This window comes from Thalassophryne amazonica, chromosome 18, assembly GCF_902500255.1.
Source record: "Thalassophryne amazonica chromosome 18, fThaAma1.1, whole genome shotgun sequence".
In the NCBI taxonomy this organism is placed as follows: Eukaryota; Metazoa; Chordata; class Actinopteri; order Batrachoidiformes; family Batrachoididae; genus Thalassophryne; species Thalassophryne amazonica.
The window spans coordinates 56096568-56122026 of NC_047120.1; the positions used below are offsets into that span (position 1 = coordinate 56096568).

At 41.6% G+C, this 25459-nt stretch overlaps 2 protein-coding genes across 3 annotated transcripts in view; one reads left to right on the top strand and one right to left on the bottom strand.

Annotated features, from left to right (window-relative positions):
- Nucleotides 1-33: 33 nt before the first annotated feature.
- phkg2 (phosphorylase kinase, gamma 2 (testis)) lies at nt 34-9948 on the bottom strand. 2 transcript variants are annotated; one of them, XM_034193950.1, is made up of 10 exons: nt 9424-9948; nt 4096-4271; nt 3944-3998; nt 3776-3841; nt 2707-2870; nt 2527-2617; nt 2269-2422; nt 2034-2123; nt 1098-1223; nt 34-981 (listed from the first exon to the last, which is right to left on the bottom strand). In XM_034193950.1, the coding sequence occupies exons 1-10, from the start codon at nt 9516-9518 to the stop codon at nt 736-738; spliced, it is 1263 nt and encodes a 420-aa protein (XP_034049841.1). In that variant the 5' UTR covers nt 9519-9948; the 3' UTR covers nt 34-735. The 2 variants fall into 2 exon arrangements, with proteins under 2 accessions (XP_034049841.1, XP_034049842.1); XM_034193951.1 differs by lacking the exon at nt 2034-2123 and having other exon boundaries at nt 9424-9944.
- Nucleotides 9949-10173: 225 nt separating this feature from the next.
- Nucleotides 10174-25459, top strand: part of LOC117530954 (E3 ubiquitin-protein ligase BRE1B-like) — a 37921-nt gene continuing 22635 nt past the window's right edge. Inside the window, exons 1-15 of the mRNA XM_034193920.1 lie at nt 10174-10239; nt 10550-10692; nt 12768-12935; nt 13110-13389; nt 15325-15528; nt 15709-15827; nt 15973-16119; nt 16487-16561; nt 17455-17574; nt 19079-19258; nt 19440-19575; nt 21448-21569; nt 21710-21969; nt 22829-22946; nt 23373-23522. Of these exons, the coding sequence (XP_034049811.1) occupies nt 10555-10692; nt 12768-12935; nt 13110-13389; nt 15325-15528; nt 15709-15827; nt 15973-16119; nt 16487-16561; nt 17455-17574; nt 19079-19258; nt 19440-19575; nt 21448-21569; nt 21710-21969; nt 22829-22946; nt 23373-23522 (2217 nt within the window). The 5' untranslated portion in view covers nt 10174-10239; nt 10550-10554. The remainder of the gene's footprint in view (nt 10240-10549; nt 10693-12767; nt 12936-13109; nt 13390-15324; nt 15529-15708; nt 15828-15972; nt 16120-16486; nt 16562-17454; nt 17575-19078; nt 19259-19439; nt 19576-21447; nt 21570-21709; nt 21970-22828; nt 22947-23372; nt 23523-25459) is intronic.

Sequence of the window (25459 nt, forward strand, 5' to 3'; positions counted from 1 at the left end):
AGTGTAATTAACCTTTTTTTTTTTATACAGCACATACATGATTCTTTTATTAAATAGAATATTTGTGTTAGATACAGTCAGACTTCACAGTTACACTAAGTGGGTTTATTGAGGAAAGGCTCTGTGCATGACAGCTAAAGTATTTTTTTTCTAAAAAGAACTAAAATACTGTACAGAACATAAATATTTCAAAAGGTCCTCATATATCGCTTCATAGTACTTTGTTTGCAGTGGCATATTTGTAAAACAGCCTTTATGCAATAGGTGTATGATTATTAAATAACCAATCACAGTGCTTTAAAAATCAGCTTTAACCACACAGTGATTAGAAACACTTTCCTCAGTCATAACTGATGATCAAAAGGTTAAAATTCCTAATATACAGTATGCAATGCACCTTCTTGTTATGTGTTTAATCAGGACACTGTGTAATGTGTACTATTCTGCAAAGTGGCATCACAAATAGCTTTGTTCTGCAAACCCTCTGACTTGACTTTGTGGTGTTTCCATCAGGAAAAACTTCAGAGTATTATAATAATAATAAAAAATTCTACTGAGCATGCCTGAACTTAAACTGCAAAGAAGGGATGCACAGTAAGGAATAAGAAAGTCCAGGTCCCTGAATTCCTCATTGTAAAATTAAACACAGTAACTTGATAAGGCATGCGCTGACACAACAGTACATGCAAATGGTAATATATAAACAACAAATCCACATGGTTAGGCATGAGGTTTTTAAGTGTCAAAGTCCTCCAGGTCCAGTAGCACAATCTTAGCTGTGTTTTGAAAGAGGGCGGCTCTGTTCTGCTGCTCGCCTTTCTTCACCCAGTGTCCGTAGATGCGGAAAGCACATCCGTCGATGAGTTTGCGGATGCCGCGAACAGAGTAAGGATCTCTGCCCAGCACCTCCCGAGTCAGTGGCCGAGCTTTGCGATAACGGCTGTACATCCTGATACACGCTAGCACAGAGATGATCAACACCTGTGGAGGGAAACAAAAAAAAAAAAAAGTACTTTAAAGGATCTTTACTTCAGGACATAGTTCTCTGTGTGTTACAGTCTGCTGCCTTGAAAAAAGGACTCAGTATGGTGACTCACTCGAAATGTCTTTCTGGGACTGAAGAGTCGTACGTCCTCCTTCTGGTACTGTCTGAAGAAGGAATGTGATAACGCTTGTTCTGCAGTCAGACGGAGAGCTGGATCGAGTACCAGCAGCCTGGATATCTATCACAAAAATATACCAACACAATGCAGTTATGCCATATCCATGTCTGAGAAGCTGCTGTTTGAACAATCTTAATTTTGTGTCAAATTATAGAAAAAAATGAAAGGTTCTACATGCTCCATTGGAACACACTGTAAGAAAATAAAGTGTTGGTATAGTAATGGCTCAACAAATTTCTCTTGGGTCCAGTTAAACATTTTTCCCTAAAATAACTATTATAGGAGCCATTTCCAACCTTAAAAACACTAGGGCCCACTTTAAAACCCAACCAAACATTTAACAACAGTTTTGATTGACGCATTAGATTCAGATAAAGCATTTCCATCTAAATTATGTTAAACTAGGTTGGAAGAATAACAATGTAAATGCCATGACTTTGTTTTTATTACTTCTGATTACATTTAAAAATAATACAATACATATTCTTTTTTTGGGGGGGGGGGGGGGGGCACATTTATACTTGAGTTTTCAGTCCATCTAACCTGCATGTCTTTGGAAGTGTGAGTAAGCTGGACCACTTGGATGGGATCCACACAAACACAGGGAGAATATGCAAACTCCACCAGTAAACCACTGTGCTGCCATAAACTTTATCATCACATAAAAAAAAAAAAAAAAAAATGTATTTATTTATATTTAATGACCACTTGCAGCTCCCTCGGGCCCACACATTGAGAACCACTGCCTGATGGTATATTTTCCCCCTCTGCCCTCCTGTATTTCAGCAACCAATGACACAGGGGAACTAGGGTTAAAATACTTGAACACAATCCAACTGAGCAAAAATAACAACAAATTCCATTTCTGACCTTTGAGTCAGATGAAATTATTCCATATGTTGGGAGTAAATCAACCCCAAAATCAAAAGTATACACTGAAAAGAGAACTGCTGGACCAACCTAAAAAAGGCAACACATAAATGAATTAGGTGGAGCTAATTTGTTAATTTAATTTTAACATAAATGGAAAGTCAGAAATATTAAACACTAAACATTAGGGTTTAAGAAAAAAAATTGGCATCAAGTGTAGAGAAAAGAACCTTACTAGATCCTTTACAGTGTCCGACCTGTCGTCCCACTCCGGAGAGCTGAACTGATAGTGCCCCTCCATTATCATTCTCAGCATCAGCATCTGTTTGCGATGCCAGAATGGCGGTGAACCGGCCAGTAAGGTGAAAAGGATCACGCCGCACGCCCACCTTACCAACACGTACACCAAAGCAAGAAAGATTCAGAATTAAAACCCAACGCCTGCCTTTACATTTTAACATTAAAATACCCAGATAAACGTTACATCACTTACAGATCAACCTCCTTGCCGTAGCCTGGGTGCATTTCATCCATGGAACATTTTAGTATTTCCGGGGCCAGGTAACCAGGAGTACCACAGAGTTCTAGTTACCACAACACGAAGAACAGAAAGGATAAACCTCCCTCTATATGCAAAAACTAAAAAGTGTACATTTGTTTTAAACTGTGGTACCTCTGAGCTTCTCCCCGGGCTGTAGCTGCACTGAGAAGCCAAAGTCAGACAGTTTGATATGCCCTTGATCATCCAGGAGAATGTTCTCAGGCTTCAGGTCCCGGTGAACGATATTCAGGGAGTGAAGGTATTGCACCGCTTCCAGCAAAGCTCGCATTATACTCCTGTTTTTATAAGCCCCACAGTTACATTTAAGTTTCCACAAAATTTAAATAATTTACTTTACTACACTTTACTATAAATGTTTTTTTTTTTGTGGTATTTCAAAAGTTACAGCTAATGTTACTGCTGGTATAGTATTTTTTTTTTTGGGGGGGGGGTTTATGGGAAATAATAAAATTTTGCTCAGTGAAAACTTACAGATATGAACAGGTAAGTACATGATGTATGCATGTTCAAAAATCAACCTTTATGCTGCAGTCGAGTTAACTACACTTTTGGTAAACCAGACAAAAACACGGTAACTGACGTTAGCACTGACAACTGATACAGCAGACCCCCCCCCCAACCCCCCCAAAAAACAAAAAAACAATTCAACCTCACAAAATAGAAAAGCAGGGAGAAGCAATCGATGCCTGTCTCAATCATCCAACATTTATGACAGTAAATCTGTGACTTTGGATGATTGAGACAGGCATCGATTGCTTCTCCCCGCTTTCTATTTTTTTGAGGTTGAATTTTTTTTTTTTTTTTAGGCTGTAGTTTCTGAGGCTGAATATTTTGATGCTAAACAAATTCAACCCTAGAAATTCAACTTCAGACACTGATGGCACAGATTTACTTCCATACATTTCCTATTAAATGGTCATAATAGTGTTTTATTTCTTTTGCTGGATATCTGCTGGACAGGTAAGGCAACAGTCACACAGGTCTGCTGTATGGTCATACTCTGATTTTGATGCAAAAAAAAATTTCAACCTTAAAAATTCAAATTCAAACTCTGATGGCACAGATTTACTTCCATAGAAACTGCACAGGTAGGCTGGTATCAGTAGCCAACCTGCCATATCAAAAACCAAAATGTGTGGAATTTTATTTTCTGATGGGATGTACCAATGTTGAAGCTCACCTAGCTTCTTTTTCACTCAGAGTAACTTTTTCTGTGAGGTAGTCAAACAGCTCTCCACGCCTCATGCTGAGAGAGAGAGAGAGAGAAAAACAAGGACATTGATTTCAGGAAAAAATTATGGATCTGGGGGAATGAAATGATACATTTCTTTCATTTTCTCATACTCACAGGTCAAACACCAAAAATATGAAAGTTGTAGACTCATAGGAATCAATGAGGGTAACTAAAGAGATTCCAAAAGCAGCTGAATCAATGCATAGCTCTCCACAACTAACAAAACACAGAGATTCGCAGTGCAGAAAAGTAGAATTCCGACGTACTGATTGAGGAGTGTCCCTTCACCATGTTGAGGACTTGAATTTCTTTAAGTGTGGAGATTTTCACCTCCTGCAACTGCTGAGTGGTCATCTTCTCTGCTGTGATCTCAATAATCTTCACTGCCAACTCCTGCCCAGTGTGTTTGTGCACACAACGGCGCACCACACTGCTTACACCCCTAAAACACAAGATCTGCAGCATCTCTACCAACAACAAAAGTGCTATTTGTGTTAACATTGTGCACTGACCTAGAATCTTTTCTGTCGTCAATGACGACTACAACACACACACACACACACACACACACACACACACACACACACACACACACACACACACACACACACACACACACACACACACACCACACACAAAATCAAGGTAAAACGTTTAATTAATAAACCATTTACAGTTAGAGTTATATATTATTTTACTACTCCATCTACTTTTGTATATTTGTGTTGAATGCAAATGTTTGTTTTGTATTATCTTACTGGATTGCATCATATTTCTACTGGTTTTGCACTCAAATACACATAAATGTATTAAGTAGAGGGACCCTTTTAAATATAATGAAGTGTAACACAATGTCTCATGCCTCATTAAAGTACAGTCACAACATCTGTAATAAGTTAATGTACCAAAAAACTTTTTTTTACAGTAATATTTATTACAAGTGGTAGACATATTAATTGACTGGCCAGATAATCACGCCATTTAAATGCATTTGACGATAATCACCCTTGGCCAATGTCTGCAATCAAACATAAACGAAAACTACTGTTGCCTTTGACAAGAGAGCATGTCAGGATGGCATCGGCGGAACACTGCCAGGGCTCCCCCTTGTGCCAATTTACATGCAGATGGGTGCCTGAAAACAGTGGGAGTGGATGTTTTGAAACAGTAGGAAATATTCACATACTGGATGTAATGTTACCTATCCAACCAACCAACAAACAAACACGTAAAACTCGAACAGGGACATTGCAAACAGTAGCAGTGTTAAATAAATGTTCATTAAATACAGCTATTTTTATTGTTGAATTCTTGTATTGGAGCCCATGCGAACAAACAAAAATAGCTGTTGATACAGTAACATATACAAACTGCGAATTGCTATACGTACACCTCTTCTTCTTCTTTGTCTTTCGGCTGTTCCCGTTAGGGGTCGCCACAGCAGATCAATCGTTTCCATCTCACCCTGTCCTCTGTGTCTTCCTCTGTCACACCAACCACCTGCATGTCCTCCCTCAGCACATCCATGAACCTCCTCTTTGGCCTCCCTCTTCTCCTCCTGCCTGGTGGCTCCATCCTCAGCATCCTTCTCCCTATATACCCTGGGTCCCTCCTCTGCACATGTCCAAACCATCTCAATCTCGCCTCTCTGACTTTGTCTCCAAACCGTCCCACCTGAGCTGTCCCTCTGATATGTTCATTCCTAATCTTGTCCATTCTTGTCACTCCCAAAGAGAATCTCAACATCTTCAGCTATGCCACCTCCAGCTCTGCCTCCTGTCTTTTTGTTAGTGCCACTGTCTCTAAACCATACAACATAGCTGGTCTCACTACTGTCTTGTAAACTTTCCCCTTCACTCTTGCTGATATTCTTCGGTCACAAATCACTCCTGCCACCTTTCTCCACCCACTCCACCCTGCCTGCACTCTCTTCTTCACCTCTCTACCACACTCTCCATTACTTTGAACAGTTGACCCCAAATATTTAAACTCATCTACTTTCACCACTTCTACTCCTTGTAACTGCACTATTCCACTGGGCTCCCTCTCATTCACACACATGTACTCAATCTTGCTTCTACTGACTTTCATTCCCCTTCTCTCCAAAGCATATCTCCACTTCTCCAGACTAGACTCAACTTGTTCTCTATTCTCACTACAGATCACAATGTCATCTGCAAACATCATAGTCCATGGGGACTCCTGTCTGATCTCATCTGTAAAGCTGTCCATCACCACTGCAAACAAGAAAGGACTCAGAGCTGATCCTTGGTGTAATCCCACCTCCACCTTGAATGAGTCTGTCATTCCGACTGCGCATCTCACTGCTGTCACACTATTCTTGTACATGTCCTGCACTACCCTAACATACTTCTCTGCCACTCCAGACTTCCTCATACAATGCCACAACTCTTCTCTTGGCACCCTATCATAAGCTTTTTCCACAAACACACAATGTAACTCTTTCTGTCCTTCTCTGTACTTTTCCAACAGTATTCTCAGAGCAAACATTGCATCTGTAGTGCTCTTTCTCGACATGAAACCATATTGCTGCTCACAGATCTTCACCTGTTTTCTAAGCCTAGCTTCTACTACTCTTTCCCATAACTTCATGCTGTGGCTGATCAGCTTTATGCCTCTGTAGTTACTGCAGCTCTGCACATTACCCTTGTTCTTGAAAATAGGAACCAGCACACTTTGTCTCCACTCCTCAGGCATCCTCTCACTTTCCAAGATTTTATTAAACAATCTGGTTAGAAACTCTACTGCCATCTCTCCTAGACATTTCCATACCTCCACTGGAATGTCATCTGGACCAACTGCCTTTCCACTCTTCATCCTCTTCATAGCAGCCCTCACTTCTTCCTTGCTAAACTCTTTTACTTCCTGATTTACTCTCACCACATCATCCAGCCTTTTCTCTTGCTCATTTTCTTTATTCATCAACTCTTCAAAATATTTCCCTCCATTCTCAGCACACACTCCTCACTTGTCAGCACATTACCATGTGCATCTTTACCACCCTAACCTGCTGCACATCCTTTCCAGCTCTGTCCCTTTGTCTGGCCAATCGGTACAAGCCTTTTCTCCTCCCTTCCTATTCAACTTCTTGTACAGCTCGCAATATGCCTTTTCCTTTGCTTTTGCCACTTCTCTTCTCGCCTTACGCCGCATCTCCTTGTACTCCTGTCTACTTTCTTCATCTCTCCGACTATCCCAAAGCTTTTTCGCCAACCTCTTTCTCCTTATGCTTTCCTGGACCTCTTCATTCCACCACCAAGTCTCCTTGTTTTCCTTCCACTGTCCAGATGTCATACCCAGTACTGTCCTCGCTGTCTCCCTCACCACATCTGCAGTACTTTTCCAGTTGTCCAAAATTGCTTCCCCTCCAACCAGTGCTTCTCTCACCTGCTCGCTAAATTTCACACAACAGTCTTCCTCCTTCAGCTTCCACCATCTGATCCTTTGTTGAGCTCTCACTCTCTTCTTCTTCTTTACCTCTAAAGTCATCCTACAAACAACCATCCTATGCTGTCTAGTGACACTCTCTCCTGCTACCACCTTACAGTCTGTGATTTCTTTTAGCTTGCATCTCCTATAAAGAATGTAGTCCACCTGTGTGCACCTTCCTCCACTCTTATATGTTACCCTGTGCTGGCTCCTCCCTTTTCTTAAAGTAGGTATTCACCACAGCCATTTCCATCCTTTTTGCAAAATCAACTACCATCTGTCCTTCCCCATTCCTATCCTTGATACCATATCTACCCATTACTTCCTCATCACCTCTGTTCCCATCACCAACATGCCCACTGAAGTCTGCTCCTATCACCACTCTTTCATGCTTGGGCACACTCTCCACCACCTCATCTAACACACTCCAGAAATCTTCTTTCTCCTTCATCTCACAACCTACCTGTGGGGCATATGCACTGATGATATTCATCATCACCCCTTCAATTTCCAACTTCACACTCATCACCCTGTCAGACACTCGCTTAACCTCCAACACACTTTTAACATATTCTTCCTTTAAAATGACCCCAACACCATTTCTCTTCCTGTCCTCACCATGGTACAACAACTTGTACCCACTGCCGATGCTCCTGCTCTTACTTCCCTTCCACTTGGTCTCTTGCACACACAATATATCTACCTTTCTCCTCTCCATCATATCAGCCAGCTCTCTCCCTTTACCAGTCATACTACCAACATTCAAAGTCCCCACTCTCATTTCCACCCTTCTAGTTTTCTTCTCCCGCTGTTCGTGGCAACGTTTTCCTCCTCTTCTTTGTCGTCTTCGCCCATCAGTAGCCCAATTTCCACCGGCACCCTGTTGGGCAATAGCACCGGTGGCGGACGTTGTTAACCCGGGCCGCGACCGATCCGGTATGGGAATTCGATTCTGAGTCTGCATAGTTGGGTTAACTTGTTTTATGCTGGATGCCCTTCCTGATACAACCCTCATTTATCCGGGCTTGGGACCGGCACTCAGAATGTACTGGCTGCACACCCCATGTGGCTGACCCATCCTTATTTAAACTACCCCAAATCACAATTCATACACAACCCTAACTCGATTTTAATCCTATGTTTTGAGCTTACAGTTTGTCAACTGTCTCCTGTACAGCTTTAACGCCACAATGTCAACCTCCATCTTGTGATAATCATGACAGTTTCTTATTGGATGCGGTACGATCACGGCGGTTTGTTATTGAATGGTGAGGAATACAGTACTGTATCAATAGCCAATTTACACAACTTAGCAGTATATGTCAGACATGGGCCAGTCTGTTCTATAATTAGAAACATGTCATTAAAAAACCCATTTCAGTCATGCACTAATTATTACACTATGTTAACAACAACAAATAAGCCTACATAGGCTTATCTCCAGACTGTGTAGTGTGAAGTGGATGAGACACCAGTCCAACACCGGTTACTTCCCCATTATTTACAGCTAAGTAAAATAAGACAATGCAGATAAACTGTCTTGTCCAAGGACACAGACAGGTAGGATGATCAGGAATTGAACCCAGGCCTACGTATTGAGAGCTCAATTCCTTATCCTGCTGAGATACCTGGTCAACAAGGCTATGAGTTTATCCTTGCTGAGTTAGTTTGTACTTTAAAAACATTTTTTGTAGAGGTAGGTTTTGTGACCGGGACTATGTGATGGGCGCATCGGCGATGATAGAATTCCCACCGCCCATGCTGCAAGAAAGGGAATTTGCAGCAATGACAAAATGGTAAATGGATTGCATTTATATAGCGCTTTTCTATCTGCATCAGATGCTCAAAACGCTTTACAGTAATGCCTCACATTCACCCCGATGTGAGGGTGCTGCCACTACACACACATAAAAGCATGTCTTTTGAGTGCAGGTGTAGTTGCAGGATCATTGAACTTCACCGAACATGTGTGTTTACTTCATTTCATTGTCTTTGACAGATTATATTGGTAATGTACCCTTTCTGAGTGTGACATATGCATCATCTTTGTTAGGGAAGAGTGAGTTGTACTGTGTAGAACATTATGTCCAAAAAAGACAACTACTTCTAAAAGAACAAAAATCATTACTATTACAACTACTCACCTTCCAATCACCTCTTTTGGGTCATATTTCTGGTAGAACTCTTTGGCACCTACCCAGTCTGGCAATTCATCTCCAACAACGATGTCTTTGGTCATGGTGATACAAATCTGCAAGCGGAACGACAGAGAGGACACCCTGACACGGAAGTGCTTCGTTTTCTTCTCGTTTGCAGGCACTTCGGCAGCTGTTCACACGTTTCTCCTCTATTTTGTCATTCTCAAACATATCTGATTCATCATCACAGCTAACTGTACCTGGAAAGCCGCTTTACGGACCAAAACACTCACCGTGTATGCAGTAAAACGACAAAAGAACTGTGAAATGAACACAGGGAATAATGGACGCAACAGAAAAACTTAAAATAATGCCACATCAGTTCGAGGAAAATCACATGAAACCATCTAATTCCCCCGTAGATGGACGTAAGCTAACAGCAGCAGCTACCAACTGTTTACTTTCTGGGCACATTCCTTGAAACTACTTCAGACTTGTTTTACCACGCGGCGTGGCTTTACTGCCACCATGAGGGCGGAGGGGAGAATGACATCGAAGCTTCAGTACAAAAACGACCGTAACAACAGCAACCTTTCAAATAGAATTCAACAAATGGAAATAATATTAATTAATGCCGCCTTTAAACAATTTGGTTCACGAAAAAAAAACTTTATTCGAGTCGTTTCTTGTGCCAGAAATTCATCATTTGATTTTTAGTAAAAAAAAAAAAAAACTTTGACAAAATAAAATATTAAGTGGGAAATCTGTCGTCACTTCCTGTCTGGGTATCTTTTTTTTTTTTTTCAATCGCCGCCTGAGAAGGTTTGTAGCATCACTATTACGGGGAGACAAAAGCGTTTTTGCACAACATAAAGCGGTTTTTTTTTTTCTTTGTGAGAAATATAAAGCACTGAGTTGATATTCGTAGCATAGAGGTTAGCGTTAGCATAGCTTAGTTGGAGGTTGCTAATGTAGCGTAGCCAAATCAAAGGTAGCTAGAAGCTTTTCTGACTGGCGCGTTCAGCATCAACTGCGATAACCGTCTAGGAATAGTAATTTTAATGTCGGTGCACTGAAAGCAGTTTGTAGGAGTGACTGTGTTTTGAAGCATGTTTGTCTTTTGTAGGGGAAGGAACGATGTCAGGTGTTGGGGGAGGAAAGCGTCCCTCAGGGGGGGACAGCCCCCCCGGCCCACCTGAGAAGAAGAGCAAAAAGGAAGAGAAGACCACCACCACTCTCATTGAGCCCATCCGAATAGCTGGAGTATCTTCCACGGTCAGTGCTTGAATGCCTCTAGTTTCGTATGTTGCTTCTGCAGACATATTAGTGCTTCAACAATCATACCCATGATTACAATTCCCTTCCTGTGTGACACCAGACATACAGTAAACATGATAAAGTGGTTTATATTAAGGTAAAAGTGATTGAAAACAATCAAGAGGAGTACACGGGGGCTCGTAGCATGGGAACACGTACAGATTATGGCCCCATAGGGTAGAAAATGAAGTACCTTGAAATATGTAGTGTAATATACCATTTTAAAGGGTACGGTCTGGAGCAGTGGTTTTCAAACTGGAGTTCTTCAGGGTGGGCGCGAGAGAGAAGGGTATCATGAACCAGTTCTTTTCGAGAATCATTAAGAAATGATTCACCGACATCAATAGCCTTTTTGCTTAATGAGTCCCTTATCGGTCCTTCAGAGCCGCCATTGTTTTTAAGGGTGTTTAATTGGGAAAATGATAATTTCTTTACATTGATTACAGGCCCTGCAGCAGGTCTGTAATCAACTGCTTCTGTAACGGCTCCACTTTGAAGCATGAAACAACGAAGCAATGCTGACCCACTGCTTCATTGGTTCATTGCTTCACTGCTTTTCAGAAGCAACAAGTCCGCTAATTAAAGATTATTTTTATTTATATTCAGAGATCAAGGATCCAGTGACCAATTTCATATTATTTACTTTAAGACTCAATAAAATGTTATTGACATAGAAAACCTGTAAAGCCTACTTTTAGTACACAGAAAATTCACAGGAGGTATTCATAAGGGAATCAATAAGGAATCGAATTGATAAGGACACCGATGTAGATAAAATCTTATCGATACCCATCCCTTATTATTTATGTTAAAATGTCTTAGTTATGCCAAAGACATTTAAAAACACAGAGATGTTTTTAAAAAATGATGTTTAGAATATGACAAAAACTAAAATAGAAGAATAGAAATTTCTTTAAAAACACATGTTTAAAATGTTTGAAAAGGGTGTAAAATGTATGAAAGAATACAAAGTCCTTTAAAACATGTTTAAAATGTTTACAAAGGCTGTAAAATGTGTAAATTAATAGACAATTCCTTAAAAACGTACAAATACTTTTAAAATGTGTTTAGGATGTAAAAGAATAAAAAGAAACACACAAAGATATTGAAATTGTGTGTATGTATGTCCATGGGGGGGGGGGTTTCAGCTCATCATTTGTTCTTTGAGGGGGGGCTCACTCTCCCACACTTTGAAAACCCCTGCTCTGGAGTATTAACACATGAAGTGTCAGAGCTTAATATCTGCTCAGTGTGGAGACACAACTGAATAAACATTCAGATCACCTTGCCACAGGCAAAAAAAAAAAAGCATTTTTGAAGATTATTGTACCAAACTTTGACTAGTCTACTTCCTTAAAATTAATACTCTTCCAACGGCATGTCCGTATTTCTGGTCTAATAACAGATACACAAAATGTGACGTACAGCAACTGAGAGAGATTTGTTGGAACTGTTAGCTACTGCTTGAAGTGTTTAAACCAAGATGCATTGTGGGTACCAAACAACAGTGTACTCTGTCCCCCCATGGCATAGTTCCAAGCTGGTTCTGCTACAACTGGAAAGCTGCAGAGCGTGACATACCATGTCTGTGTATCATTAATGGACCTGGTATCAAATACATTCAAAGAAATAGCTGACTAAATAGTAACTAAATCTTAACTATACCTTAACTAGTGGCATTCCATAAACAGCTGCCCTGCATCATTGATATGTCATCTCTGGGATGCAAGTTTTGTGACGTACAAAAATGTGATGCACTCTAACAGGAAACAATAAATGACTATACATGTTCCCATGCAACAAGCCAGGGTTGGTGTGACAGCAGTCACTTCAATAACTGAAGTGATAATGGAACTCTATTGTTGTCTGCAAAGCACCCGTGGAGTCACTGGGTGAACCGTCCTCCAGTTGAGAAACTGGCACGATATGTGAACTCGGACTTAAATCGATGCCAGTTGAGTGGTACGCCACTGCAGACATATTCATACAAACAGCATTTCCGTTATGTTGATTTCTGTATTTGTGTTGTGCAGGAGGAAATGGACATGAAGGTGCTCCAGTTCAAGAATAAGAAGCTATGTGAGCGTTTGGAACAGAGGCAAGCTATGGAGGATGAGTTGCGAGAGAAAATCGAGAAGCTGGAGAAGAGACAAGCTACCGATGACACCACGCTGCTTATTGTCAACCGCTACTGGTCACAGGTGATTGTACAGTGTGCACATTTAATTCAGTCAATTAGATTCTATTTTTTAATGGTGGCTTGGGTTGAGAAATGTCGACAAAACAGTGTCAGTATTTGGCATCTGAGTAATGCTGTGTGAGTGATTCTCCTTGAGAGTGAACAGCTCTGTCATTTACTGTGTTTTACTTTACAGTTGGACTCAAATGTCCAGGTGCTGCGCCAGCGCATTATTAAGCACGAGGCTTCAGTATCTGCCCCACCTTGTGTCCCAACTCCAGTGGAGGAAGACAAAATGTTACCAGCCTCACCATCCTCTGCCTTAACTCCACCTCCACTCCCAGAGGTTCGAACTGACGGGGAGCAGACAGTACAGCAGGACCAGCATCAGCTGGAGCAGGAGCAGAAACCCCCTCTTCCTGATGGATCAGAAGAATTGTTGACACCCGTAGACCCACCACAGGATACACCAGTGGGTAAGCAGGGTCTTTTCTGGCCATGGTTCTTTAAATGCTGCCAAATTTATATCGTACTACGCTCTGGTTATGGATAGGGATGCACCGATCCACAATTTTTCACCTCCAATCCAATCCCGATACCTGAATTTGGACTTGTACCGATACAGATACTTTTCCGATCCGATACCAGAGCTCTGCTTTAATATTATTAATATTATTATTGTTGTTGTTGATTTTATATGAGGATATTTTCTTAAAAAGGAGACCTGAAAGTTGAGCTACAATATGCCAGAAAGTGCATCTAAGATGAAAGCCTAGATTTGATGTTTTGGTGAAAGAATTAAGTACTTTTTTTTTTTATAGCCTTATTTTTATAGACTTCAAGAGAAAAGACTGCACTCTCTCTCCCTGCCTGTCTCCCTCTCTGTCTTGCTCCCTTTGTCTCTCTCTTCCTGTCTCCCTCTCTGTCTGTCTCTCTCTCTGTCTCTCACTCACTCTTTCTCTCTCTTGCTCGCTTTCTCTCTCCCTTCATCTCTCTTTCTTGTGCTTCCTCTCTCGCTGTTTACGTGCTGCGCAAACTTACAACTTTTGGTAAACACGAAGCCTTTCAACTTTAAAATAAATATCGTCATCGACGCTCATGATTTTAATGGATTAAAGGATTTTAATGGAGACTTTCCCTTTCAGTGGACAGAATTTCTGTTCGCTGTCCACCTCGGCTGCATGCTGACCTGGTGTTTTACAGCCTCGGAACAGTGAAGCGGATAACTTTTTAGCACACATTTTCAGCAACAATTCAGTTAATTTTTTGCGAAATCCCTGCTCGACGAACAGACAATTTGAAGCTGAGAGCTGAGCAGAAATTTGCCGCTAATCGCAGCTAGAACACTGCGGAAGAGAGCTCTCTCAAACAGCCCGCATCAGAAAAATCCATCCTCCTCCCCCTCGGCAGTAAACAAGCAGAGGGCAAACAGCAGCAGTCGAGAGGATTCACAGTGGCTCTTCTCCGGTATTGGAAAATGTTGCCGGTTGGATCGGTATTTTCCGATACATGAATTATGTCGGTATCGGAACCTGACTCCGATCCGGGATTGGATCGGTCCCATCCCTAGTTATGGACTCGTGTCAACATGATTTAAGTTTTTTTGTACTGGTTTAATGGCACATTGACGATCACATCAGTTTACGTCCTGCTCCTGTATTGAATTTAAAGCCCCATAGTGGTCGTTTTGTGCCCAGTATATAGAGTGAATGAAATTTTTCAGTGGGTTTATGTTTCAGGTGTAGAATTTGAGATGCAGAGTAACACAAGCTACCAGCTTAGACATCTGGTCCATCAGCTGTCAGTGTAGAGAACAAACAAGAAAAAAATAAAATGTAAATTACATGGCCAGCAGATAAATGTCGAATGAATATCAATATTTGTCTACAATTTGGGCAAATGTCTGCATATTTGGTAGCAGTGCACTCTGTCACTCCAGAATATCACAGAATGTAACAAATGACACTCAGTTTAGAGATTGTATGTTTTTATGTTTTCTGTACCCACTTACTCCATTCAAGGGTCACAGGGGTCTGGAGCCTATCCTAGCAATCATGGGGCATGAGGCAGCGTACACCCTGGACACGACGTCAGTCTATCTCAAGGCCATATAGATAGACAAATGCATTCACACTCTCACCCACACCTACGGACAATTTAGAGTCGCCAATTCACCTAACCTGCATGTCTTTGGAATTGGGAGGAATCCGGAACACCCGGAGAGAACCCAGGCGAGCACTGGGACAACATGCAAACTCCATACAGAAAGGCCCAGGTGGGAAGCGATCCCATGACCTTCTTGCTGTGAGGAAGCAGTGCTAACCACTAAGCCACAGTGCTGCTCTGGGGTTGTTGCTCTGCACAGATTGAAGTTTAATGCTTTATTTGTATTATTACCTGCTTTCTGGCAGCCAGTGCATCACCACCACCTCCTCCCCTTAGTGAGAGTGCGAAGGGTTTCTTGGCCACGCTGGAGCATAGCAGTGATGAGGAGCTCACCCTGCACCTTCAGGAGCATATGCAGTTCAGCAAGGAAGCCATCGCATGCCTGGTGTGTGTCTTTGACAGGCTGCACAGCCGCGTCGATGACATGTGCAAACAGGTTCAAGCTGCAGGTAACTGGAAATGTTTGTACCTACAATGGATAATTGATGATTCACTGACACAAACTAAGAGGAATTTGAGCACATTGTTTATCTGATGATCAAATTCATTTCTTCCTACATATTGCTTCATAGTGTGACTATTGATCACAGTGTTGATTGGATACTGCTAACCTGATCTTTTGTTGGCAGTGTGTAACGACGACAGCCAGACTGAGAACATTCTGAAGTGCACGCTGCTGGAAGAGAATAGTCGTCTGCGAGACTTAGCAACCCTTCTACAAGGCCGCCACCACAAGATGTCAATGGAGGTTTGTTTGTGTGAATATCAGGGAGAGAAATCGCTGAATTGTGTATTTGAGAAAGTTGTCAGAATGTCCACAATTAGCCACTGCATATCATTTTAACATGTCAGTGATGAAACGGCAGTTTAAACCTGTCTTTTATGTCTCGCAGTACAATGAGCTGGTGGACAAAGTGACCAGCTCTGAGACTAAGGTGACAGAGATGGAGACGACTGTGGAGGACTTGCAGTGGGACATTGAAAAACTTCGCAATAGAGAACAAAAGCTTAACAAACACCTTGCAGAGGCCATGGAGCAGGTGTGTGTGTGTGTGTGTGTGTGTGTGTGTGTGTGTGTGTGTGTGTGTGTGTGTGTGTGTGTGCGTGCGTGCGTGCGTGCGTGCGTGCGCGCGTGCGTACAATGTCTGGTTTTTACCTCTTACACATCAGGAGACAGTAATACAATTCAAACATCAGAGCATGTCCAGCCAGCCAGCCAGCTGCTATTGATGCTTAACTCGCTGTCAGTCCAAGTGTTGATGAACAGATCATTTTCTTTATTGATATGAAAATTCAAGGAAGCAGGTGTTCAAATATGTCTGATCGGATGATGTACATACTGTATGTAGACATCCTTTATGTTACGCTGCTGTGCTTTGTTTCCTATTTTTGACATGTGTTTTGCAGCTGAAGTCTGGTTACAGCAGCACCGGCAGTGGTGGGGGCCTTGCTGGAGGTCAGATTACTTTGAACATTCAAAAGGTGACCCTTCACTAGGAGTATCCCTTGTTTTATTTATTTATTTCTCTTTTGAAATTATATTATTTGCTTGGGGCCCTATCTTGATGATCTGTGAGTGCATAGTGCATGTTCATTTGGAGCGCATCCAGCTCCACATTAGTGTTAACATAATGTGTAATCTGAGCACAGATTAGGATGCAGGTTGTAAAAGGGTTCTTTTTATTCGCTTGATTAGTTATGGGTGTGATTTAGTTAAAAGATAAGATAAACCAATCGATATCACCTGTCACTACTTGCACATTGATATTTAGATGATGGATGTAGAAGTGAGGGTGTTTCTGGGGAGGAAATGTTTCCACAGGCAGAGTGTCAAAGAAGAATCATTACAACACCTGCAGCACTGGAACCAAACCGAGTAGAGCCGAGTAGTGCCACATATGTGTAATGGAAAAGGGGTTTAACTCATCTCAAACATATCCCACCAGGCACAGCCTCCCATTGGACAGCTCTGTAATGGGAGGAAGCAAATCAGTATAAAAATGTGGCACATTTCAGTTATTAAAGTTTTTTTTATTTTCCATAAGTGTTTATTTTGGACCAGGTTTTTGCTGGTCTGTCATACAGTTGTGTTTTGCTACAACATGATAGCAGAGCACCAGCAGTGTACTTGACCACACCTTATTTTACATTTAACATGCCAGTGGGGGTGCAGATCAGAGCAAGTAGACTTGTAGCTACTGTGGGTGAAAACTAGCAGTGACATCTGGGCTACACTTTAGACTGCTTTGAGTTTAGGTAGAAGATGGGACCTTTAATCTCTGATTAATCAGTGTTTTTTTTTTTGCTTTTTTTTTTATTGGTGTTGTTTCTTTGTTTTTGATCATCCTTGCCCCTGTCTCCTCCTTTTGTGTTAGTTTGAGAGTCTGAATGCAGAGTTGGAGCATAACCAGGAATTGGCCAATAGCCGAATGGCAGAGCTGGAAAAATTGCAGGTGGAGCTCCAGGAGGCTGTGAGAGAAAGCGAGAAACTCAAGGTAATGCTATGGTCACTGGAAATTCTACGAGAAATGTTGGTATCAATACACAGTTTCTGTGTAGGCTCTCAGTTGTCCAGGTGGTTTCCATAGTAGAGAAGCTTGAATCTTCGACTGGACTGGGTTGCTTGACGTGAGGACGTTTCGCTTCAGATCACAGAAGCTTCCTCAGCTAAAATTCTTGATTTGGTAGTCTGACTTCTGTCTTGGATTGTAAACTTGGATTTTGTGCTGTCTGAAAACCCACTCACACTGACCAATATCTGCTCTTTGGCTCAAACCACCCCCTTGAACACAAGCTCGGGGTGATCAGGACTCTTCAACACAGACCCCTACAGGTGCCCGCAACTGCAGATGGAAGGGCTAAAGAACAACAACTTGTACAGAAAGCCCTCACAGTATGTGGGTACCCACGATGGTCCCTGGACAAAGTGCAGAAGTCCCAGAAAACAAAGAGACCAGATAGACAGGAGACAAGAAGAAGAGTGTCTCTCCCTTATTTAGCAGGAGTAGGGTAAAAACTACAGAGGATCTTCAGACAGCACAAAATCCCAGTTTACTTTAAACCGGTTAACACCTTGAGGCAGAAATTAGTTCACCCTAAGGACAGGATCCCTAGTTACAAACAGAGCAATGTAGTGTATTTTATCAGATGTCAGTAAAACTGTAATGAACACTACATAGGTGAGACTAAGCAACCTTTACACAAAAGGCTATACCAACAAGGCAGAGAGGGCTCAAATGGACCTCAGTCTGCAGTTCATCTCCACCTGAAAGACACTAACCACACGTTTGAGGACAAGGAAGTTAAAATCTTAGCCAGAGAGAAGAAATGGTTTGAGAGAGGTGTCAAGGAAGCATTCTTTGTAAAACAGTTGAAACCCAGCCTTAATCGGGGAGGGGGTCTGAGACACGCTTTGTCCCGTTTACAATGGGGTACTCAGGTCAGAGCAGTTTCAGTCTTTTGTTCATGGTAATGAGTCATTCACGTCATCAGGAGAGTCGTCAAGGGAGCCATCAGGAGAGGCTTCCGTCCCATCATAGGGAGGGACAGCTGCCCTGTCATTAGGAGGGTGCTAACTAGAGCACAATAGGTGCTAATTAGAGCTATTGTTTAGTCACTAGCCTATAGCAGTCGGCCACTCGGTAGGAGGGGTCTGGTTAGGTTTAAAAAAGTCCAGCTTTTGTTGGCTTCTGTTTATTCTTCTCTACAAGAGTCAAGACAGAAGTCAGACTACCAGAGCAAGAATTTTAGCTGAGGAAGCTTTTGCGATTTGAAGCGAAACGTCCTCACGTCAAGCAACCCAGTCCAGTCGAAGATTCAAGCTTCTCTACTATCAATACACAGGTTGATAAAGCTGGATAGTGTGAAATGAACTCTGTTTTCATCTGTGGATGTCGCCATAGTTGAGGGGGGGGGGGGGGGGGGGGGAATGTGATATGAGTTCAGAATTTCATTGGTTGATGTTCGCGTATCTTCTCAATCTCTCCACTTCATTGGCAGATGGACTTGCAGAATATTCCTGAGGAGGTTGTGAAGGAGACGTTGGAGTACAAATGTCTCCAGTCTCAATTCTCCCTGCTGTATAATGAGTCTCTTGGGGTCAAAACTCAGCTGGATGAGGCGCGGGCTCTCCTGCTCACTGCCAAGAATGCCCATCTCCGACAAATTGAGCACATGGAGGTAACTCTTCCAGGAATTGGTTCCTTTGGTATTTTTGTTTTTATGAAGACGAGAGAAAGAAGATCCCCTGATACCACACACCCTGACTGTCGTCTAGTTTTGCAGCTCTCACATATTGCCTGGACAGTTCAGTGTTTATTTGATGAAGTAACAGTGGTTGACAATGTTTCCATCTGTTCAGAGCGATGAGCTGTCCCTTCAAAAGAAACTGCGAACGGAGGTCATCCAGTTGGAGGATACTCTGGCCCAAGTGCGTAAAGAGTATGAAATGCTGCGCATCGAGTTTGAACAGAACTTGGCCGCTAATGAGCAAGCAGGTACATTTCCAGTTTTGTCATCTTATCAGTCATAAAAAGTTTGTAAAGGGTGAAGGGAAACACTTCCACTGCATGGTGAATTAGTAGACTCTGTCTTTCTAAGTCTACACCAGTTCAAATCAGTTCTCTTCACTTTTTTTTTTGAAAGTCAACCTTGTAAGACCCGAGCTTTGATTGTGAGCAGCACAGTGATACGAGTTGTGTTTTTCCGCATCTTTTGATAGCAGTGTACAGACATACAACCCCTGGCAAAAATTATGGAATCACCGGCCTCAGAGGATGTTCATTCAGTTGTTTAATTTTGTAGAAAAAAAAGCAGATCACAGACATGACACAAAACTAAAGTCATTTCAAATGGCAACTTTCTGGCTTTAAGAAACACTATAAGAAATCAAGAAAAAAAGATTGTGGCAGTCAGTAACGGTTACTTTTTTAGACCAAGCAGAGGAAAAAAATATGGAATCACTCAATTCTGAGGAAAGAATTATGGTATCACACTGTAAATTTTCATCCCCCAAATTAACACCTGCATCAAATCAGATCTGCTCATTGACATTGACCCTATGCCATGACATTGACCCTATGTGTCTTTTTGCAAGGAATGTTTTTGCAGTTTTTGCTCTATGGCAAGATGCATTATCATCTTGAAAAATGATTTCATCATCCCCAAACATCCTTTCAATTGTCCAAAATATCAACATAAACTTGTGCATTTATTGATGATGTAATGACAGCCATCTCCCCAGTGCCTTTACCTGACATGCAGCCCCATATCATCAATGACTGTGGAAATTTACATGTTCTCTTCAGGCAGTCATCTTTATAAATCTCATTGGAAAGGCACCAAACAAAAGTTCCAGCATCATCACCTTGCCCAATGCAGATTCAAGATTCATCACTGAATATGACTTTCATCCAGTCATCCACAGTCCACAATTGCTTTTCCTTAGCCCATTGCAACCTTGTTTTTTTCTGTTTAGGTGTTAATGATGGCTTTTGTTTAGCTTTTCTGTATGTAAATCCCATCTCCTTTAGGCGGTTTCTTACAGTTCGGTCACAGACGTTGACTCCAGTTTCCTCCCATTCGTTCCTCATTTGTTTTGTTGTACATTTTTCGATTTTTGAGACATATTGCTTTAAGTTTTCTGTCTTGACGCTTTGATGTCTTCCTTGGTCTACCAGTATGTTTGCCTTTAACAACCTTCCCATGTTGTTTGTATTTGGTCCAGAGTTTAGACACAGCTGACTGTGAACAACCAACATCTTTTGCAACATTGCATGATGATTTACTCTCTTTTAAGAGTTTGATAATCCTCTCCTTTGTTTCAATTGACATCTTTCGTGTTGGAGCCATGATTCATGTCAGTCCACTTGGTGCAACAGCTCTCCAAGGTGTGTTCACTCCTTTTTAGATGCAGACTAACGAGCAGATCTGATATGATGCAGGTGTTAGTTTTGGGGATGAAAATTTACAGGGTGATTCCATAATTTTTTCCTCAGAATTGAGTGATTCCATATTTTTTTCCTCTGCTTGGTCTAAAAAGTAACCATTACTGACTGCCACAATCTTTTTTTCTTGATTTCTTATAGTGTTTCTTAAAGCCAGAAAGTTGCCATTTGAAATGACTTTAGTTTTGTGTCATGTCTGTGATCTGCTTTTTTTCTACAAAATTAAACAACTGAATGAACATCCTCCGAGGCCGGTGATTCCATAATTTTTGCCAGGGGTTGTATTAGGTCAGTTCTGGGTGCAGTACAATGTGTTCGAGATAATCAACGCATCCAGATAAAGCTGAGTGACTCAAAACTAAAGCATATATTGACTGTAGTCTATGTTTTGTCTGCCTTGATCCCTTGTGGCTTTTCTCCCAGGACCAATCAACAAGGAGATGCGACACTTAATCAGCAGTCTTCAAAACCACAACCTGCAACTGAAAGGTGATGTTCAGCGTTACAAGAGGAAGTTGCGGGAAACTCAAATGGAGATTAATAAGGTAGGTGACCTGTTTGATGGCCTCCTGATTTCAGTATTGGTTGGATATTCAAAACGGGAGCAGTGCAGCTGCAGTTACACATCTCTCCTAACCCAGGTTACTTTGTGCCTTTAGAACATAACTTTTTCCTTTAATAACAGTTACGTTGCCAGAGTGGTGACGCAGGAAGTCTGGTCTTAGAGGAAACAACAAATGACAACGTTGATGTGAAGAAAGAGGAGGAAGACGACCAGGAGGAGGAGGAGGAGAGAAGGAAGGAATTGGAAAGACAGCGGGCCCGCGAAAGAGAGTGGGAGAGAGAGGCTGAACGTGAGCGGGAGCGAGAGAGGGAGAGGCAACGCACTGACGAAATGAAGAGGAAGGACTCGGACACATTAAAGATGCTCAGAATCGACCTCAAGTAATTCTGTTTAATTTATTTCACAAGTCAATTCAAAGCACCATACACAAAGTGTTTTTTTTTTTGTTTTTTTTTTTTTGTCTGTAGTTCTGATTTAGTAGCTCATATATAGTTAAATCCTTTCGTGGTACTCTTCAGATATTTTCTCCATTTTTTGGAGGGGGGGGGGGGGTTCACAGATGATAAGTGTAAGATTTGTGGAAATGTTAATGATCACTCTTGCCAGCATAGTTGCCATGCTTGTGTCCCAAAAAGAAAGGCATGGGTTCAAGCCCTGCCTATGGCCTAATCTCTTTCTACATCTGGAGGTGCATCACGATTGGCCTCCAGAATAAAATTTGTGCCAAATCAACATGGATTATTACCAGATCCATGGTGCTGATCCTGAGCAAATGGGGGGGAAAAGTTTATTCTGTTTGTACTTGGATCGTGTCTGTTTTTTCATTTGTCTAGCTGTTTATTTTGTATGAGACAAACTATGATGGCCGATTGAGACGTTTTGAGCCTGACTCAGAAAAAGTAGGGCGTGGTTCTCTCTTTCTTCTCCATTGCCCCTCGTTCATCTTAAACTCGTGGATGGAATCACACAAAAATTTCTCAGGGCTTTGAATTGTGTTCTGGTCACCCACAATTTTCCTTTGGTTTTAAGTGTGTGATTAATTGCAGATTACAGACAAATGTGTGACACCCCCAGACGAGAAAAAAATCTGTTTTTCATAGCTAGTTGCCGATTGTGTCATGCAAGTCTCATAGTACTGCTACATTTTAACGTCGAAAGTGTTAGTAAACTCCTTTCGAAGTGCTCAGTGAATGAATAAATTCTTATATGTATTTTTTTAATCTACACTAACCCATCCAGGAAGGCCCAGGAGTCCCAAAAAGAGATGAAGCTGCTGTTGGACATGTATAAGTCGGCCCCAAAAGAACAGAGAGACAAAGTGCAACTCATGGCAGCTGAGCGCAAGTCAAAAGCTGAGGTTTGTCCTCATTGTGTGTCGCCGTCGTCCCCCCCCCCGGCAATACAGCTTTTTATTATCTGCTCATGAGCAAATATCCAAATTTTATAGGCACACACCAAGATATGTAAAACTGTAAACTTATATCCACTGTATTGTATTAAAAAATGTAGGGTTTGATTTTAGACAGAAAATAAATGTCCAAACGTTCCTGTTCCAATAGAAATTGTGCAGCATTTTCATAGTTACAAAAACATCATTAAAAGAACACCTTGATGTCTTTGTGGGTGTACTGATGTTACAAAACAGGACAATTGTTGCAGATGATCACTGAATTCAAATAGCTGGCCTGCTTGCATGGAAAACATTTTTTTTTTTTTAAATGCAGAGGCAACCTAAAATAAATAATGTAAAACAAAAATGTAAAATTAATTTCAACCCTTGCAGGTGGATGAGTTGAGGATGCGTGTGCGAGAGCTGGAGGAGAGGGAGCGGAAGGAAAGTAAGAAGCTAGCTGATGAGGATGCCCTCAGGAAGATCAGAGTGGCAGAAGAGACCATTGAGCATCTGCAGAAGAAACTTGGCGCAACTAAACAGGTAGCATATATTGTGCGTTTCACAGTGAAACCTGCCAACTCAGGAAGGAGAGATAGCACTACTTTTACTTGTACCTCTATTTTGTAGACATTTTCCTGCTTTAGCACTCTCTCTCTCTCTCTCTCTCACACACACACCATGTTAATGATGAAAAAAGAAACAATCGAATTGTCATGATTTCATTGTGCATAGAGCTGAGCTGGTCATTGATTCTTTATAGAGCTTAGACACAGTTTTTCACCATATCAGGATTATGAAAACTTTTGCCTCTCATCAGAATGTGGCTGTTAGAAAATTGTAAAGAAAGAAATAGTTCTGAGACATTGATAAATTGTCACCCAATGCCTATTTTGGTATCTAGATGGATTTATAAAACTGGTGTTGTCATTATAAAATTCTATAAAATAATTGCAGAAAGGACATATAGCATACTTTTTTATTTATTTTTCCTTTTTTAATAAGTTTGTTGTAGTAGTCTACTTGCAGGCGTGATGGTTACATTATTTATTTGTTCACTGTGCCTGTATGAATGGTCTTACAGTCAATTCAATTTATTATTTTTATAGTGCCAAATCACTATGAAGCTGCCTCAAAGCGCTTCACATGAGTAAGGTCGAACCTTACCAACCCCTCTGAGCAAACACACAGGCGACAGTGGTAAGAAAAAGCTCCCTCTGGTGATAATGAGGAAGAAACCTCCAGCAGACCAAATCCAGAGGGGTAACCCACTGCGTAGGCCGTTCTAACAGTTAACAAGGTTTTTACAAATTGTACAAGAATTTCTTTACAAGCAAGAGTCTTTAATTGAAAATAGAGTCCATTTTCGGTCTCTAATACATAGGCGTCCATGTCTAGCACCAGTAGGCTGCAGGACAGGACCTCTGGTCAGTGGTGGAACAGGCTTTTACAGTTATAGTTACCGTATTTTCCGGACTATAAGTCGCACTTTTTTACATGTTTTGACCTGGGGTGCGACCTATACTCCGGTGCGACTTATAAATGAAAAATATACCGGTAGGATCTCAATTAATTTACTGTAACAAAACAATTTTACGTGACAGAGTCAATCTATGTTTTAAAATGGCCACCAGAAAAGGCAATGCATCATGGGCACTGTAGTATGGTGGCCGTCCTATAGGTTATGCTGGTCGCGATAACCAATCAGAGAACAGAACGTTGGACGCGTATTCCTCACCTCACCCACAGCGTGAGAAGCTGACGAACACGGTGCTTGCTGTTATTCCAGCATGGCGAACAAAACAGCTTCAACCCTTGGATATCAGTGTGAGCAGAGTGTTTAAGTTGACGCTGAGAGCTGCGTGGGAGCACTGGGTGAGCGACGGTGGAGGATTAGCGTGTGCACTTGGAAGGAGCTGGCGTTGATGATTGTGAAAAGCGTTTGAAGCAGACGAACATGGTGTTTATTCCGGGACAGCTAACAAAACAGCTTCAACCCTTGGATATCAGTGTGAGCAGAGTTGACGCCGAGAGCTGCATGGGAGCACTGAGCGACGGCGGAGGATTAGCGTCTGCACTTGGAAGGAGCTGTATCGACACCGCTGGGTGGTCATGAGCTGCGCAGGTAGGCGCTGCATGGTTTGGCTCGCAATGTGGTCCGCAAAATACAAACAGGTAAAATGCAGCTCACGAGAGGGCACTCAAGGCTTGTGTGACTGTTCCTGCAACTTCTGACTACCATAGAAAAATAAAAATTTCAACGTTACTGATAACTTAAGACAACGGAGAAGGCCCGAAAAAATGCCACCAAAAAGAAAATCATACTCTGCAGATTACAAGTTGACTGGTTAAATATGCATCCGAAAACGGTAGCCGTCACAATATTATCATCTGAACTTTTCATGTTAACATACCTGTATGTCCATGGGACTTATAGTCCAGTGCAACTTATTTATGGTTTATTTTTCTTTATAATGGAT